The sequence below is a fragment of the Ictidomys tridecemlineatus genome, chromosome 10, assembly GCF_052094955.1.
Source record: "Ictidomys tridecemlineatus isolate mIctTri1 chromosome 10, mIctTri1.hap1, whole genome shotgun sequence".
Classification (NCBI taxonomy): domain Eukaryota; kingdom Metazoa; phylum Chordata; class Mammalia; order Rodentia; family Sciuridae; genus Ictidomys; species Ictidomys tridecemlineatus.
The window spans coordinates 39,658,451-39,676,722 of NC_135486.1; the positions used below are offsets into that span (position 1 = coordinate 39,658,451).

At 35.3% G+C, this 18,272-nt stretch overlaps 2 protein-coding genes across 4 annotated transcripts in view; one reads left to right on the forward strand and one right to left on the reverse strand.

Annotated features, from left to right (window-relative positions):
* Ppp2r5a (protein phosphatase 2 regulatory subunit B'alpha) overlaps positions 1-15,047 on the forward strand; it is a 65,729-nt gene extending 50,682 nt beyond the window's left edge. The window contains exons 5-13 of the mRNA XM_005329433.5: positions 1,838-1,968; positions 3,322-3,381; positions 4,194-4,302; positions 4,925-4,978; positions 10,582-10,632; positions 10,903-11,022; positions 11,109-11,236; positions 11,953-12,054; positions 13,878-15,047. Of these exons, the coding sequence (XP_005329490.1) occupies positions 1,838-1,968; positions 3,322-3,381; positions 4,194-4,302; positions 4,925-4,978; positions 10,582-10,632; positions 10,903-11,022; positions 11,109-11,236; positions 11,953-12,054; positions 13,878-14,010 (888 nt within the window). The 3' untranslated portion in view covers positions 14,011-15,047. The remainder of the gene's footprint in view (positions 1-1,837; positions 1,969-3,321; positions 3,382-4,193; positions 4,303-4,924; positions 4,979-10,581; positions 10,633-10,902; positions 11,023-11,108; positions 11,237-11,952; positions 12,055-13,877) is intronic.
* Positions 15,048-16,813: 1,766 nt separating this feature from the next.
* Positions 16,814-18,272, reverse strand: part of Pacc1 (proton activated chloride channel 1) — a 47,063-nt gene continuing 45,604 nt past the window's right edge. For all 3 annotated transcript variants that reach the window (XM_040278462.2, XM_005329432.5, XM_078022780.1), the window contains one exon: positions 16,814-17,707. In XM_040278462.2, the coding sequence (XP_040134396.1) occupies positions 17,546-17,707 (162 nt within the window). In that variant the 3' untranslated portion in view covers positions 16,814-17,545. The remainder of the gene's footprint in view (positions 17,708-18,272) is intronic.

An 18,272-nucleotide genomic window follows, 5' to 3' on the forward strand; every position in this document is an offset into this window, starting at 1 on the left:
ATTGCATCTCAGATAATAGCAGGTTGAGGGGAACCTTGTTTAGTGCTTACTTAGTCTGGAGCTTGAAGTATTAGGATGCTGGATTTTTCTAGGGGTTTGAGAGAAGAAAACCAGTAGTGTTGGACCCATTTTCTACCTTCTACTTCAAATGCCTGAATTGTCTGAGAAGCTAGGGCCTAGAATTTTATTTTAGCAGTCTATATGATCTGCTTTCACAGATAGTTCCTGAAAAACTGTTCAGGTGCTATTTTAATAAATTTTTGTTTCCAAAGTCTCAGTTTTTATATTTTGAAATGATTTGGTAGGTAGTAATTTTAAGACCTTAGGTAGGAGAAAAATTATTAAATTTGGGAAATAACTGCATAATTATAATTTTATGTTCAAATCAGAATTTCAGAAGAAAGAGAGGAAGCTAAGATTTACGGAGTGCTTTTAATATGCTAAGCACTGTCCTTAGGTGCTTTTATATAATGAGCCAGAGCACATCCAATTTCACAACAGCTATTAGGAGGCACAATCAGGATTTGAGCCTAAGTCTCCGACTATGATGGCACCCTATCTTAAAGAAAATTTGGTCTCAACCTGTCTTATTTTATCAATGAAGAAACAAGATCAGAGGTTATGAATGACCCTTATAAGCACCTTGATATTAGTATGGGAACCAGTATAATAGGTTTCCTGATTATTAGTTTTGTGTATGTTTCATCATGTGACTATTATATTTCTAAACAGATTATTGTTTAGATTATAATATCTGAAAATATATTTCTTTAAATAGGTTGAAAAGTAGCTAACAACTGTTCTCTGATGTTTTCCTCTTAAAAAATCAACTTGTATTGAATGATATCTGTTCTTGACTTAGACACAATGACCTTACAATTAAAGGCCCCTTTCATTAACTTGAAAGCATATCTTTCAAGTAAACCCAATATCAGAAACTTGAATTTGAGTGTTAAATTAGCAGATTAGCCATTTCTAATCATTGAAACTGGATTAAGCATATTAACATAATTTTCACATACCACGGATTTTTTTTTTTTCAGGAGACTCATGCATTGCCTTAACGTAGCCAATAAAGTGTGCAAACTGGGGGCAGTTAACTTGTCAGGCATATATAAAAATGACTTATGCCATCACTACCCTCAAAATACCCAATCATGTTAGAGATGTACATGTATGCAATTATATACTATTATAATTAAAGGCACAATAGAATAAGAACTTCTGAAGAGGTCGAGAGCTTTGCATCTAAATTCAGTGTAATTATCAGCACCAAAGTTCAGAACATAAAAATCCACATTTCTGGTAAACTCTATAATTTATACATGTGTATTTTTAAAACTTCATTTATTTGATGATTTGCAGTCTAAAAGCTTAATGTGTTAACTTACTATCAAAAAGCATTAAACACCTCTCTAATTTTAACACTAAAAATTATAAGCAATGTTTAGTAGCTAAGAGGAGGATAGAATGTTAAAAATCAGTGGTAAAGTAAGGGGAATTTTTTGTTGTTGTTTTGTTTTTTGGTAGCGGTAGCGCTGGGGATCAAACCCAGGGCACACTACCACTGAGCTATATATATCCACAGCCCCCCAAAGTGTTAAAGTGCTTAAATTATTTATTGTGTCATTTAAAAAATGAAATTAGTGAAAAGAAATACTCCCTAAGCTTTTCTTTTGCTTTATTTATTTACCAAGGGTAAAATCAATCTGATAGGGCAGAATCTTTTAAGAAAAAATCTAAAGATTTCATAGATAATCTTAAAGTCAAAATTAGAATAAAGTGAAGTTTTAGCTCGATTATTTTTTAAAAGTAATTTCTCAGATTTTTTTTAAAGCTCCTGGAGCTTTTTGATAGTGAAGATCCCAGAGAACGTGACTTCCTGAAGACTGTTCTGCATCGAATTTATGGGAAATTTCTTGGACTAAGAGCATTCATCAGAAAACAAATTAACAATATTTTCCTCAGGTAAATTATTCATATATTCATAAACAGACACCCCTCATCTTGTCTTCACCCTTTTAGGTTGATTTTTAATATCTAAAATATACAAATGTAATTGGTTGTATTGGGGTCATTTTTAGCCTGTTCTGTGGATATCATTGGATTGCATCTTAACTTCTTAGAAACTGCAGAAGATAGTAATGATGAGACTAATTTTTTGATAGGCAATACCAATGTTATTTAAGATTCATTGAGAGGAGAATTTACCTAGTTTTCTGTTTCTTTTGAGCTTATTGTTTATCTTTTTTAATATTTATTTTTTAGTTATAGTTGGACACAATATCTTTATTTTATTTTTATGTGGTGCTGAGGATCGAACCCAAGGCCTTGCACGTGCTAGGTGAGCACTCTACTGCTGAGCCACAATCCCGGCCCCGAAATTTTTTGTACAAATAGTATTTGAACCAGTGGCTCTTGGAATTTCTTTTATTGATTTTTCTGACAAGGCTAATTAACTACCTAAGGGACCTATCATTTGACTACTGTGAATCTGTTAAATATTCGCTTCAAATCAGGAGACTTCACATTTAACACCCACATTTCAGGTTTGTTTTAATTAGTTGAAGACCTGTCAAAAGTAGGCCAACATTCCACATTGCAGTAGTGACGAATGAGTGAAAGCTCCCTCCTCTAGTGAGAGCACATTCTGCATTTCTCTTATCATCTCCTATGTCCACTTCAGCCATATGTTCACACCTGTGCTGGCCCGTTGTATTTGAGTTTATGATCCCCTGCTTCAAAAGAGAGTCTAGTGTTGTAGGGCTAGACAGCCTGTGTTGTCTGAACAAAAGTCGCTTTACTATATATCAGTCTTTTTTTCTCTTGCATTTTCCTGTGAGATTTTTTTTTTTCTCTTGCATTTTCTTGTGAGAAGAGATTTTCTTTTTCTTTCTTTCTTTTTTTTTTTAGTTGTAGAGGGACACACAATATCTTTGCTTATTAATTTATTTTTTATGTGGTACTGAGGATTTAACCAGTGCCTCTTGCATGCTTTGGCAAGCGCTCTGCCACTGAGCTATAGCCCTAGCCCCAAAGAAGAAATTTTCTATTTTGAAAAGTATTTCTTTGAGAAAAATCATCTTTCTTATATATTAAATAAGATAGAATATTCCAAGTAAAATGATACTCTGTTCTCCTCACATGTCAAGTTTTACAAAGGTATATTTTGTTAAGGTTGCTGATTTGGGACAAATTAGCTTTCAAAGACAACCCAAAGCACGCCTGTGTTTCATACTGCTGCCTTTAGAATGATTTCCTCACCTTCTGTTTTCTTTTAGTTTTCTGATGTTCATTATATCTACTTTATTTTAAATTCAGGTTTATATATGAAACAGAACATTTCAATGGTGTTGCTGAACTCCTTGAGATCTTAGGAAGGTAGGTCAGGTTTTCTTGTTCTTTTTATTCATTAAGAAAGTTTAAATATTTTATGTAATAAAATCTTAGCTAGAGTTGAAGAAATTATTTCCTATTTTAGAACTTAAAATATTGAGCGCAGTGCAAGAAGCTGGGATTCAATCCCCCATACTACAGGAAAAAGAAGGAAGGAAGGAATAGTTTCTCAAGATATTGTGAATATTTGATGAAGTTATAGGTATTCTTGTTCAGTATTGATAGACCATTCCTTATTCATCTCTTCTTTTTAGAATATCTTTAGTCTTTGGCTTTAGTTTGCACAAACATTTTGCCTGCCTATTCACTACAAAGCATTATTAATTTGAGAGAATTTAGAATTTAGAAATTTCCTCTATTTCTGTTCAGAGAATATTTAGAAAATAAGTGTGGGAAAAAAACACGACTTAATTTTAGATTATCCAACAAAGTAAGAGAAACTATCCATTTATTTCAGAAAATATTGAAAATTCTACCTATTGTGACATTGACTCTCCTATGGCTTTAGAGAGGAAAATAAAGGCAAAATGCATAAATAAAGTGACAGTCTTTATAGAAAATGAAACAAATTACATACTGTGGCATTAGTTGGCAGTCAGGGTTTTCTTTGGGGATTACTGAATGACAGAGGAACAGAATTCATAATAATAGTCTTTCTAAAGTAGTTCAAAGATGAATGAATGTACAACACCAGGATTGAAGCAGAGCACTGTTCCTTATATAATCGTGGATAGTATCCCTTTTAGAAACAAAATAGTAACTACTTAATCCTCCCCCCTGCCTTTTTCTCCCTCCAGTATTATCAATGGCTTTGCATTGCCACTGAAAGCAGAACATAAACAATTTCTAATGAAGGTTCTTATTCCTATGCATACTGCAAAAGGATTATCTTTGTTTCATGCTCAGGTAAGTTTCAATTGAAATGAATTTTGTTTAAGACAAATAGAAAGACAGAGAAATATTGAGATGACAATTTGAAGGATAACCAAGAAGTTTGCTTTGTAAGTTGTTTATAGCAAATTTTCATTATAAGCTTAAAATATTATGATATTTAGTTATTAAACAAAACCAGTGCATGTCAAGTTTACTTGCATTCTGATCCATGTCCTTACCTCATTAACTATGTGACTTTGAATAAATCCCACATTTCTTCAGACAGTTACTTGTGATCATGAAAACTATCTAGAAAGATTTTGGTCTCCTCTATTAATATTTAGAAAATAATTCTATATCAGTATAGGCACAAATATAGTTACATGCTAAAAAACTAAATTGTTAGCTCTAGATTTATTTCAGTGAACTTTATAGTGAGAAATCACTATTCTAAAAAAAAAGAACATTTTTTGAACTAGAAATTACTTTCAAGATTAAAAATTTACACATTTTGAGTATATTCATTTTTATATATTGAAATAAACTAGAGTAAAATTGATCAAAATGATATTTTTGTTGGCTAAATACAAAAAACTTCCATCCCTACATGTTGTTTCACTCAATAACATTTATAAACTTTTCTTTTACCTTCTAGCTAGCATACTGTGTTGTACAGTTCCTGGAGAAAGACACAACATTGACAGAACCAGTAAGTATTCCATTCATGTTCATGTTTTTGTTCTGCATTCATAGCATTTCATTTTAACTTTCTCTATAGTCTCACAGAGTTATTAAACAGTAATAATGTACCTTAAGCTAAAATCATTTAGGAGCAATGTGAGGTTAATCTGCAAAGAACAGGGCTGGGAGGGGAGAATGCTCATGAGTTATGTATCTTGAATAATATAATATTAATAGGTAGTAATTGAGATGTGTGACAATAGGAGAAAATGTCCACAGTGAAATTTTATATGTATAAATCTTTATTGGTAATCTTTACTTTTAATTTACCTTTCAGAATTAAAATATACTGTGAGGGTTTCAAAACTATTTCCTTGAATTTTTGTTTTACTTTTAGAAATAGGATATTGCCTCTTATTAATGATAAACCTCAAGATAGGAATGAAAACACTTCCTTGCCTTTAAGATGGAATTTTAGAATAAAGGTTGTTTACTTCAGGAGAAAGGAAAAGGATAGTTATCATGAAGATGCAAAAAGAGCTGAGATAGGGTGAAATAGAAAAACAGAAAATATTTTAACCTTGATGAAATAAGTACTTTGATAGAATGCCTCCTCAACATTTTAAATTAATATATAAACTAAGATAGTTGAAGAATAGCAGAAGGATTGAAGGATTAAAATTAATTTTTAAAGATTTTTTAAGCCTTTTTAGGAGCCCCCAGGGATGCTTGAAAAAATTACATACTTAAGTCTTCTTTGACTTGAACCTTTTGTAAAGGAACAATATTTTTCCATTCCCTGATTTTTCATGTTTTTGTATTTTTGGATTCTCAGTTGCTGCTGAAAACAGTTTTGAAAGATAAATCAGGATTAATAGGCACACAGTATTTTCACATGAAAACATATAACCTCAAAAGGGAATTAACACTTAATATAATTTCATAATGATTCCTCTTGGAACTGAGAAAACACCTATTAAGTCATGGTTCATGCCTGGTAAATAGTAAACAAATATAATTTTACTTTTTAATTGGAGTGGGTAAAGAGGATAAGTGATTACTTTTTAAAGAGTGGAAACTAAGGAGAAAAATAATGCCCAGATATCTGGCCTGGGTGAGCTGGGTTTATGGAAATAGGCAACAGGAAGGTCAATGTCTAGGTTAACAAAGGAAAAATTTTTTTCAATTTGTAAAGATTTCTACATACACAGGTTTTATGATTTCTACTATAGGCCATTCTAACACCCAAATTATGACATTACTTGGATTTGAGACTTAATACAAATAGTCCCCAACTTATGATGGTTCAACTTAATGGTTTTTCAGCTTTACAGTGGTGTGAAACAATCTGCATTCAGTAGAAACTATACTTTAGATTTTGACTCTTCCCCAGGCCAGCCACACGTGGTACATGACTCTCATGATGCTGGGCAGTGGACATGAGCTGCAGCTCCCAGTGAGCCACACTGTCACAAGGCCAACAGCCAGTACTCCAAGGTGTACTGTGTAACTAAGCTATATGTTTCATAGGTTAGATGCTTTCCATGCATTTTTGACTTGGCTGTTTCCAACTTAACAGTGAGTTTACTGGGATGTAACACCATCATCAGTTAAGGAGTTACTAATTTTCTGGAAACCTGCATTCATTTCAAAGCCACCTACAAATTATAAACAGGCTAGGGATTTTGCTGTTTTATTATAATCTAAAAGTACCTAAATCTTGAAATTATCTTGTTATTTTCTAAAATGGAAATCACTGTTACTTCCATCTGAAAAAGTAATGTATATTAAATTAGTTCACACAATACAAAAACTAAAGCACAGGGGCTGGGGATGTGGCTCAAGTGGTAGTGCGCTCGCCTGGCATGCGTGCGGCCCGGGTTCGATCCTCAGCACCACATACCAACAAAGATGTTGTGTCCACCGAGAACTAAAAAAAAAAAAAAATAAATGTTGGAAATTCTCTCTCTCTCTCTCTCTCTCTCTCTCTCCTCTCTCTCCAAAAAAAAAAAAAAAAAAAAAAAAAACTAAAGCACAGTGTGAAAGTTCCCTGAAATCTTGTCCTTTAGAGATAATAAGTTGGTAAATAGAGTTGTTTTTTTTTTTTTTAACCTCATTATACCATGGTTAGATTTCCATGTTAATCCACTTCATTTTTTCCATTGATGGCATAAAATCTCAATGGGTTACTATTCATTAATCCTCTCTTAGTTAACACTTGATTGAGCTTTTTACTGTCATAAACATGTTGCTAAGGAGAGCATGTTTGGGGGTATTAGAATTGTTTTGTTCCTGTCTGTGGTATTAGTTATAAATAAGTCTTTATAAATCCTCAGAACTGTATACCAAAAGAAAAAATGGGCCAGGCTTGGTGGCTCACATCTTTAATCAGTGGCTCAGGAATCTAAGGCAGGAGGATCTTGAGTTCAAAGCCAGCCTGAGCAAAAGCAAGGCACTAAGCAACTCAGTGAGACCCTGTTTCTAAATAAAATACACAGTAGGGTTGGAGATGTGGTTCAGTGGTCAGGTGTCCCAGAGTTCAATCCCCAGTACTGAAAAAAGGGGGGAAAAAAAGAATTTTACTGTTTGAAAATTTAAGAAATGTTTTAAATGTTTAAAATTTAAATTGAAATGTTTAAAATTGAAAACATTTAAAAAGTAAAATCTGTGCTGCTGAGTCAGATTTTAACATGTTAGAAATTGTATTCCTAAAAGTTTACACTATATTCACAATATTTCACTCCAGAATGAGGCAATACCTATTTTCCCTTACCTTAGCCAATCAATGCTAAATACTAAGTTTTAAAATCTGTTTATTCTATAAGGTATGAAATATTTTAATTTGCTATTTTGTTATATATGAGGATCGAGCCACCCTTTAATATGTTTATTGGTCATTTATATTTCTATGTCCTACGTTTAGCTCTTTCCCTATTGTTATTTTGCAAAACCTTTTTGACCACTTGGGAGTTTTGTCTTAATTTTGAATATACTGTTTTTTCTCTTAAACAAAACAGTAATTTTTATGTCATAAATCTATTTCTTTGTCTTACTAAAAAAATCTTCTTATGGGCTGCAGTTAGTTATAGCTAAGTGGTAAGAGCACCTGCCTGGCATGTGTGAGGCATGCTCAGCACCACAGAAAGATAAATAAATAAAGATATAATGTCCATCTAAAAACATATATATATATATATATATATATATATATATATATATATATAGCTCATGACAATACAATGATCTTGACATATCATACATTTGATTTAAATGGGGTATGAATTCTCATTTTTCCATGTGTACAGGTTGCAGGATCACATTGGTTATACGGCTGCGTATATACACATAGTTACCCGCCCCCCTTGCCAGGTGCAGCAGCAAACACCTGTAATCCCAGCTACCTGGATAGCTGAGGCAGGAGGATTGCAAGCTCAAGGCTAGCCTCAGCAAGACCTCATCTCAAAATAAAGGGGGATGTAGCTCAGTAGTAGAGTGCCCCTAGTTCAGTACCCAGTATCACACACACTCACACACACACACACACACACAAAAGAAAAATCTTTCTACCCCTGAAATTATAAAAATATTCTAAATTTTTGTAGTAGTTTTCTAGTTATATATTGAAGTATTAGTTTTGCTTTCATATCTTTATTCCAGTTATAGTTTCCTAGGCTCCATAATGAGGTAACACAAACTTGGTGGCTTAAAACAACAGAAACTTACTCTCTCTCAGTTCTGGAGGCCAGAAGTCAAGGTGTCACCAGAGGCCTAAGGGAGATAATCTGTTCCACACCACCTTTGTCATGTATTAAAACCATATATGCCCGAGTCTGTCTAGATACTCTTTTATTTATCTCTTCTGTCAGTTTCTATGCTAACAGCATCTAGTTTAAATTGCTGATATTGGTAGTATAGGTAGTATTCCATTGATCTTCCCTCACCAAAATAATAACAACAACCTTGGCTATTGATTACATTTGCCAGTTTTAGAATAAATATTTCCATAATTCCAAAGGTAACTCAATTGGTATTTGGAATTTATAGATTAAATTCAGGAAAAAAATAGTTATAATCCTATTAGATGGTCAATAAGTTTTTTTAAAAGGACAGGAGAAAGAATAACTAAAAGTTGCTTATGAAAATTATTTTTAATCTATTAAAGATATTTTTATATATTACCTTCCAACTAGCCACATACTGACTTTTTCTATTTATTCTAGTAATTTTCAAGAAGCATATAACTACTATATACTTAGACAAATAGAATTTATTATTCCTTGCCAGCATTATTTATCAGATTCCTTTGTCTTACTGAATCCTGGCTCCAAAATTGTGTTCCACCCAAATTTGAGTGAAGAGTTCCTCATTACTGGATCAGACCAGCAAACTATTAAGTGACCTAAAAGGGTAGAAAAGAGGGGCTCAGTGGTAAAGCACTTGTCTAGCATATATGAGGCACTGGGTTCGATCCTCAGCACCACATAAAAATAAATAAATAAATCTTTTTTAAAAAGGCTAGAAAATATGTATTTCCACAATTCTTCCAAGCTTAGATGGTTTTATAGCCTGTGTCTAAAAAACCATTATGTAAAATGAGTGCTGATGGTCTCTGATAAATTCTGTCTTGTCTTTTTTATCAGAATATATAGTCAATCAAAAAAATCAAATAACTATTCAAAATCATTTAAGATCCTACAGTTTTTTCCTTTTAACCTATAGGATTGAACCATCCTGGCATTTCTAGGATAATTAGCCATGAAATAGTGTTCTGTTAATATATTGTTAGGGGCTGGGGTTGGGGCTCAGTGGTAAAGCACTTACCTAGCATGTGTGAGGCACTGGGTTTGATCCTCAGCACCACATAAAAATAAATAAATAAATAAAGGTATTGGGCCCATCTACAACTAAAGAAAAAGAAAATACAGGTCCTTTCTTGCATTTTGGTTATCTAGATTATGGTAGCCATAAACAAACTGGGAAACTCTTTTTTTTTTTTTTTTGCTTCATAATAGTTTAGATAACAGAAACTATCTGTTCTTTATGGTTTCTCCCTAAAATAACTTCCCTTCTTCACCTCACCACTTTAATCCTGAAGTAGCATATACTGCTGTTGAAATTGTTCTATGTGTATACATAGTTGATCACTCATGTTGATCTCCGTCCATTAGAACATAAGCCCTGTGAAAATCAGAAACCTCATGTCTCATTCATTCAGCAGTGGCGCACACCTGTAATCTCAGTGGCTGGGGCGGCTGAGACAGGAGGATCTTGCGACTTCAAAGCCCGCCTCAGCAAAACGGCGAGGTGCTAAGCAGCTCAGTGAGACCCTGTCTCTAATAAAATACAAAATAGGGCTGAGGATGTGGCTCAGTGGTCGAGTGCCCCTGAGTTCAATCCTCGATACCAAAACAAACAAACAAAAATGCTGCTTGGTATATAATAGGCACTCAGTAATTTGTTGAATGAAAGTTTAAAGCTGAGCAGAAAATATCTAAGTATAAACTTAGATATTAAATATATTACTTCAGAATAAATATTAATTAATCATCATCATTAAAAATGTTCTGGGATTGACTACCTTCATTGTTCAACTCATCCTAAAGTTTTTTTATTTTTATTTTTTTCTTGCAGGTTATCAGAGGACTGCTGAAATTTTGGCCAAAAACATGTAGTCAGAAAGAGGTGGGTTCTGTTCACTGAAGTAGTGCACTGTAGCAGAACTGTCCAACCCCAGGGCTGTGAACTCCTCTCAGGCCTGGCCACAGTGGTGCTGACACAGAGCAGGAGATGTGGGGAGACTGGGTAGGACTGCTATGCATTACAGTGAATTGTACACCAACCAGACCTTTTTTGCTCACTTTATAATTTGTAGATTAAACTCATTCATATGGTGTCTATATAAACATCATATAATTTGTCATTGTTTTTTAAAAGAGAATTTTTTTAACCTAGGTGATGTTTTTAGGAGAAATTGAAGAAATCTTAGATGTCATTGAACCAACACAGTTCAAAAAAATTGAAGAGCCGCTTTTTAAGCAGATATCCAAGTGTGTCTCCAGTTCTCATTTTCAGGTAAGATTTTCAGTGGCACCATTTTTAGTTTTTACTGTTATTTCTTTTATCTTAAGAGTTTTGACATTTCTGAATGTCTTTTTTAGGTTGCAGAAAGAGCACTGTACTTCTGGAATAATGAATATATTCTCAGTTTGATTGAGGAGAATATTGATAAAATTCTGCCAATTATGTTTGCCAGTTTGTACAAAATTTCCAAAGAACACTGGAATCCGTACGTGTTTTTATGTTGGTCATGTTTTTCTTGTATTGTCTTTCAAACCTTTTTATCATTTGATTTCCTAACTCATACGTGAAAACCTACAGAGATATGGAACTTATGCCAAAGGTTAACATCACCGTTTTATTCTGTTCTGTATTTTATATACATACAGTTTTATAAAGTTGTAAATGTACATCAGCATTTGGTGTAACGTTCTGTACCAGTGTGTGGTCAGACGCCATGAGGCATGCAGGGCAGAGCTGTGCTGCCTGGCTCTCAGTACAGCCTCATCTCTGTGGGTTGCACCGTCCTGGGGAGAAGCTGACATGCTTAAGCCATAGTGACACACAATAGAATGCATATATATTTCTACTTCCTGTGACATTCTTATGCTTTTTTTCCACTTTTGATTTATGGTAATTAGATTTTTTTTAATCTTATTTTAATGTTACTTGGGGTTTCAGATAATGAGACTAGAGCAGAGATTAAGCTAACTAGACGTATTTAGTGAGTTTTAAGCATAACATGGAAAGGGTGCAAGTTTTGGGGTTACACCATCTTGACCACCACTGGCCGAGGGACTTTGAACACATTATAAACCTTTGAAACCTCGGTTTTATCATCTCTAAAACACCCCAAATTAAAGGAATCAGCCAACATTTAAGTTCTCTTAGAATTCTCCAATCTGCTAGCTTCAGTAACCCAGGACTGGCTCCTTTTCATTTCAGGACCATTGTAGCCCTGGTGTACAATGTGCTGAAAACTCTAATGGAAATGAACGGCAAGCTCTTTGATGACCTTACGAGCTCATACAAAGCTGAAAGACAGAGGTATTTGATATTTTGAATTTTAAAATTATCTAACATTTTAGTTAGTGGAATCTGATTCAATTCAGCAAGATAAAATCTTCTGAGTTATGTTTACAAAGTCAGTCAGTTACATTAAACATAAATTGAAAGTCTCTAAATGAGTCATTTCCAGATAAACTAGCCCTAGCACTTTTTATAAATTTGTTAAGCAGAAAAAGCAGTGACATTTATTATTTAAGGTTGTTACATAATTTACTTACCCTAATAATTAGATTAGGATTTTAATGTGGATCATAAAGCTTATTTACCTCATTCTGAGCCTTAGATTTCATCAGTCTGATAGCAGTCTACATTGTGAAATACAATTTATGCTGAATTTCCAATACCAATTTATACAATTTGATTTCTTACATTTATGGAAATCACTTTTGTGCATGTGGGCTTCCATAGTGAGCATCATTCTTCACTTGTTCCTTGTGTAATAGTTTTGATAGTTCTGATGCTGCGAATCCCAGAAAGTGGGTTCAAAGGGCAATGTGGTTCTTCAGGAAGAGGGAACTCACATAATGATATACTCGGGTACTAGTGATGTGCTGTTCCTTGTGTCAAATGTATTTTAGAGGAGAAATGACCATTCATATCAGCCTTTGGAAACATGGCTTAGTGGTTACCTCTTTGAGAATTTCACCAATTATTATTATAGTCTTGAAAGAAATATATGGAAAGTAAATTGTTTTTAAAAGTAAGAAGATAGGTAAGTAATCAGTGTACCTAAGTCCACCCATCATTCAAGGATAACAGCTACTATTTACTTTTAAAAAGCATATTATCTATTCTATTCAGAAAAGCTGGCATTTTTACTACAAATTCCTAGTAATGGTTTTCTTTTGCCAAGTAAGGAAAGAAGCTAGCCCTTCAATAACCCAATGTATTATTTTTCTTAAATAGCAGTCTTTCAGGCAGGAATAGAAATTTGACTCCCAGGAAGCAATGGAAAAAAATGTTTCCCTTAGTTGGGTGTGATGGTAATTCCAGCAACTTGGGAGGCAGGAGGCTTCATGAGTTCAAGGCCAGCCTCAGCAACTTAGTGAGACCCTATCTCACAAAATAAAAAAGAATGGGGATGTAGCTAAGGGTAGAGTGCCCTGGGTTCAATCCCCAGTGCCACAGAATAAATTTCTTTTGGAACTGAAATTAAGTTATTGAAGCAACATATAAACTATCTTGACATTGGCTGTTCAAACTTCAAGGTTTTCATTTGATATGAAAGAGAGGGCTGGGGTTGTGGCTCAGCGGTAGAGTGCTCACCTTGCATGTGCAAGACCCTGGGTTCGACCCTCAGCACCACATAAAAATAAACAAAATAAAGGTATTATGTACAACTAAAAAATAAACATTAAAAAGAGAGAGAGAGACAGAAGAAAGTAAGATACCAACTGGTTGTGACTAGAGATACAACAGGAAGGTGCTTCAGACTGCCCTTGTGGCCATTGCCGTTGGTCTGTCATAGTGATCCAGCTGCTACACTGACCACAAGAAGTTAACATTAGAAACTTAATGTCAAAGTGCGTTATTTACAATAAAGCAGGGTTGTGGTAGTGGTAATGTATTGGGAGGGAAAGCCAGTGGTCACCTTCAGTTGGTACAAGAGATGAACAGACTAATTACACTTACGATAGTGACAAAGAGAACTCAGATGCTCCTGGAAGCTGAACACCAGCACTGTAGCAGAGGGATTTGAGTGACTTGTGGGCCAACAGCATGTCCTCCAATAAACTACCAAACAGCTTTTTTTTTAGCTTCTGAAAGAATTCCTGATTACAAAAATTGTGATTTATCTACAGAGAGAAGAAGAAGGAATTGGAACGTGAAGAATTATGGAAGAAATTAGAGGAGTTAAAGCTAAAGAAAGCTCTTGAAAAACAGAACAGTGCTTACAACATGCACAGTATTCTCAGCAATAAAAGTGCCGAATAAAAAACAGCCTATCACGTGTGCTGGATAGGCAGAGTTTTGTACACTTTTTTGGAGTATGTAAAAATTGCAAAGCAAACCTCATCAATATAATATAATTAAAAGGCCAATTTTTTTTCTGGCAACTGTAAATGAAAAATATATATGGACTAAACATAGCCGTGTGCTGTATCATGGCCACAGTATATTGTAACCTTTGTCTAATCATTGATTTATTGTGTCACTTCTGAAGTTTCACAGAAATGAATTCTATCATCTATGATATGAGTGAGATAATTATGGGAGTGGTAAGAATTATGACTTGAATTCTTTTTTGATTGTGTTGCACATAGATCAAATAGTCCGCTCTGTATATTTTCCCCTTTTATAATGTGCTTTTGACATTGCTGCAGACCTTAGTTACATCTTAGGAAAAAGAATACTTCCTGAAATAAAACTAAGGTATCATCCTCAGCCTTCCCCTTGTCTCTCCCAGAAACACGATGGTGGGATAACCTGCCCTAAAGTATATTACTGTACTCTGGAATTTGAGCAAAACCTTAAATCTCCAGGCTCTTAAAGCACAAAATATAAATAAAAGCTGGGAAAGTAAACCAAAATTCTTCAGATTGTTCCTCATGAATGTCCCCCTTCACCTGCAACACCCCAGAGTGAGCACTCGGCTGGCCTCTGGGTTCATTCCTCCCCTTTCTCTGCAAGGCTGGAGGCAGGGCCTTTCCAGTCCCCGTACCTGCCCCTTCCCGAGGCCCTCCTGACCCAGGGATGGAGTCCCACAGTGTGGTGGTGCAGATTGCTAGTTGTCACTGCCTGGCTTTATTTAAAGGGAATGCAGTAGGCTTCCTCTGTAGAGTTCTGAAAAAGTTGACTACATAGAGGTCTTGTATGTTTTTACCTGGTCAAGTATTTCTCACATCTTTTGTTATCAGAGTACCATTCCAATCTCTTAACTTGCAGTTGTGTGGAAAAGTGTTTTGTAATGAAAGATCTTCATTGGGGGATTGAGCAGCATTTAATAAAGTCTATGTTTGTATTTTGCCTTATGTGATCTTTGCTTTTTTCAGCTGCAAGCATGCTCCCCTTTAACATACATATGTATATTTACAGAAAATAAAGACAAATTGCAGAATGCATTCCAATTAAAAATAAGAAGATTGTGGGCCGTAGGTTAGTGTTCTAGCCATTTACCAACTTTATCTGTTTTACAGAGTATTTTCATCAAATTCTAAGTTCTCAAATATCCTTCCATCTTCTTTCATGTTTACCTCTAAATCCAGTTTTAATTAAAACAGAACCAAGATGATAAATCTCATAATCCACAAGACATAACAGCCCGTTTTGTGAAGGGCAAGGAGACTGGCAGATGAAAGTCAGGCATTACTGTAATGACATGTTTTCACCTACTGATACTTACACCTACTTCTTTAACATCAGTCAGAAACCACCAGAGGCGCTACACAATACTCCCAGGTCACTGTGAAGGACATCCTCTGCTCTCTGGGCCTGAGGAGAAACTCTCCCTTCCTGCACAGTGGTTCTTGTCGGACCAGTCTCAAGTGGGAGAGGTATCAAGGGGGTCCTGGCCTGCCACACTAGCCCCAGGCCAGCAGCAGTGCTGACAGCCAGAGACCCCACAGCTAAGGGATGATCCTACAACACACTGACAGGAAGGCGAGCTCTTGACTTTCCAAAAAGCAAAAGTCACATCTAAATGTCTATTTTGTAAGTTTAGGAATATTTCTTTTACTAAAGAGCAGGTAGAGTGCATTTTTACAGGCTGCAACTAATAGTTGTTAAAGGTTTGTTTTTATTTTTTGAACAGGTAAATGTGCTTACTTATTTCCTGTTTGTTAAATATTTACTTAAATATTTGTTATTAAATATTTATGCTTATTTTCTAAAGCACATTTAACAGGTCTCCCCACTTTCCACAATATGGGATAATTTTAGCATGTTCATTGGAGCAAATTTTATTAGCTATTTCATTAACATTAAAAGGATTTTAGTTGGCTTATTTTTTTGAATTTTTTATTTGGTGGTGGGGATTGAACCCAGGGTTTCACACACATAAATAAGTACATGCTCTGCCACTGAACTACGTCCTTAGAGATGCTTTAAAAACATAAAACTAATTTTCAATACTATTAATATAAGCTTTTATGCTTGGCTTTGCATTTACCCTAAATAAAAGTTAATAGAGACACTTAGGCTAAAATTTGAATTCTCATGCTTTTGTGGAACACAATAGTAGCAGTAACTATTTCTTTACACAAGTTCATTTTTACTATTCAACCAAAGGTTTCTTACTGCTAAGTTAGACACAAGATAAAAATGTCCTATTTAGACATCTGAGTTGTTCTCTTTGGATTATCTAAAGCCAGATTGTGAGTTCAGAACACACTACCATACCTTCTTTGTATGCGATGGCCATCTAAATAATTTGAAATTCTGAAAACAATTTTTATGATCCTCAGTCAGTGTGAAAACTACCTAGGTTTTTTGGGTTCTCATCTCTGTCAAAAGCTAGACCAATAGCTTTAGAGTCACAGTGCATTCCCCTTTCTCAGACAGGTAGTTTTGGAGGACGCACTGCCCAGTTTATTCATGATCTGTGATAGACCCCTCTTCCTGGCCACCTACCATCAAACACCATGCCCAACTTACCTGCCCTGGAATCAGTCATGACCTACCTCAGACGTCAGCTCCATGCTGGGATTCCAGACCCATGCTATGCTGCCTTTTGTTTGGAGATAACAGCATGAAAGATATTGGTTGGTTCCTGTTGATTTCAATAATGGCAGACTATTCCTTTCGTATTAACTCAACTTTTATTTACCTGTTAATGAAATCAGAATATACTTGAGTAGGCACCTGCTAGGTACATCTCCTAGTGCTTTTGAGTGTTAATCACTTAGACCTGCACAGACTCCACCCAGAGCAGGTGGAGACTAGTGAGTCCACGAGAAATTTAATCACTAGTTTCTAGTGGCTTTTAAAGTCTCATTTAATAGTTAACATTCAGAGAGCTTAGTCAGAGCCTGGACAACACAAATGGTAGAGGATGTCAAAGGGTTTTGAGTACAGTGCACAAGTTCCAAAGTATGACCTGCACATCTTGGTAGACAGGATTTTTGGTAAAGAGAAAATCACATTTTTTTTTCTGTCTACTTCAAAAACATCAAAGAAAAACCTAAGGGACAAAGGAGAGCCTTAAGTATCCTGCTGGACCTTAGCTATACAGTGAACCAAACAGGAAGAAAGGCACCTTCCACAGCCCCACTCCTAAGGCATTGGACAGCTCTGTGAAATGTTCATTAATAATTTAAATACTTAAATAACTTTCAGGTTATCCACTGGATCTTTTCCATCAAGCTGGAATCAGCCTCTTTCTGAGTTAGGAGTTCCAGTTTGACAGGCTGTTCCTCCCTGCGAGGCCCCTTTTTTTTCAAGTAAATACAGGATTGCTGGTGGCTCCAATGTCAAAATGGAAGTGATGAGGACTTCCGTGACTGCGGGCAGTTCCCTGGTCACACAGGTGGCTTCAGCTTATGTGGTTTGTGGCCTGACCTCTTCTCTTGAGGTATCGTTTCCTAATTTTGATCATCCATTTCACACTGAGTTTGGCAAACTCCGCTGCTTTAAATAATGCCAAGAAAGCCCCACAGAGAAGAGCAATTGTGTTCCAAGGATTGGCTGTGATTATCTGCAAAACAAGCAAATCCGGGGTTACTGGCTTGCTTCGGTCTTCATTATTAAATCATACAGGTGTTACTGTCAAACCACAATCGCAAATTTATTGAAGTGTCAAGAAAACACCTGTGTTCTGAAGCTGTCCTAGCTCTGAACTTCCTTCAGGCTATACCTTTTATGTCCACAGCTCAGACTGAGGAGAAAGATACAAATCCCTTACAAGAGATTCTGGAAGAAAAAAATTGTTTCTCAAAAATCTCTGTACAGGGCTGAAGCTGTAGCTCAGTGACAGAGTGCTTGCCTAGCAATATGTGAGGCACCATATACAAATAAAATAAAGGCATTCTGTCCATGTACAACTACAAAACAAAAATTTTTTAAAAATCTCTATACAGGGGCTGGGGATGTGGCTCAAGCGGTAGCGCGCTCGCCTGGCGTGCATGCGGCCCGGGTTCGATCCTCAGCACCACATACCAACAAAGATGTTGTGTCCGCCGAGAACTAAAAAATAAAAACATTAAAAATTCTCTATCTCTCTCTCTCCTCTCTCACTCTCTCTTTAAAAAAAAAATCTGTAT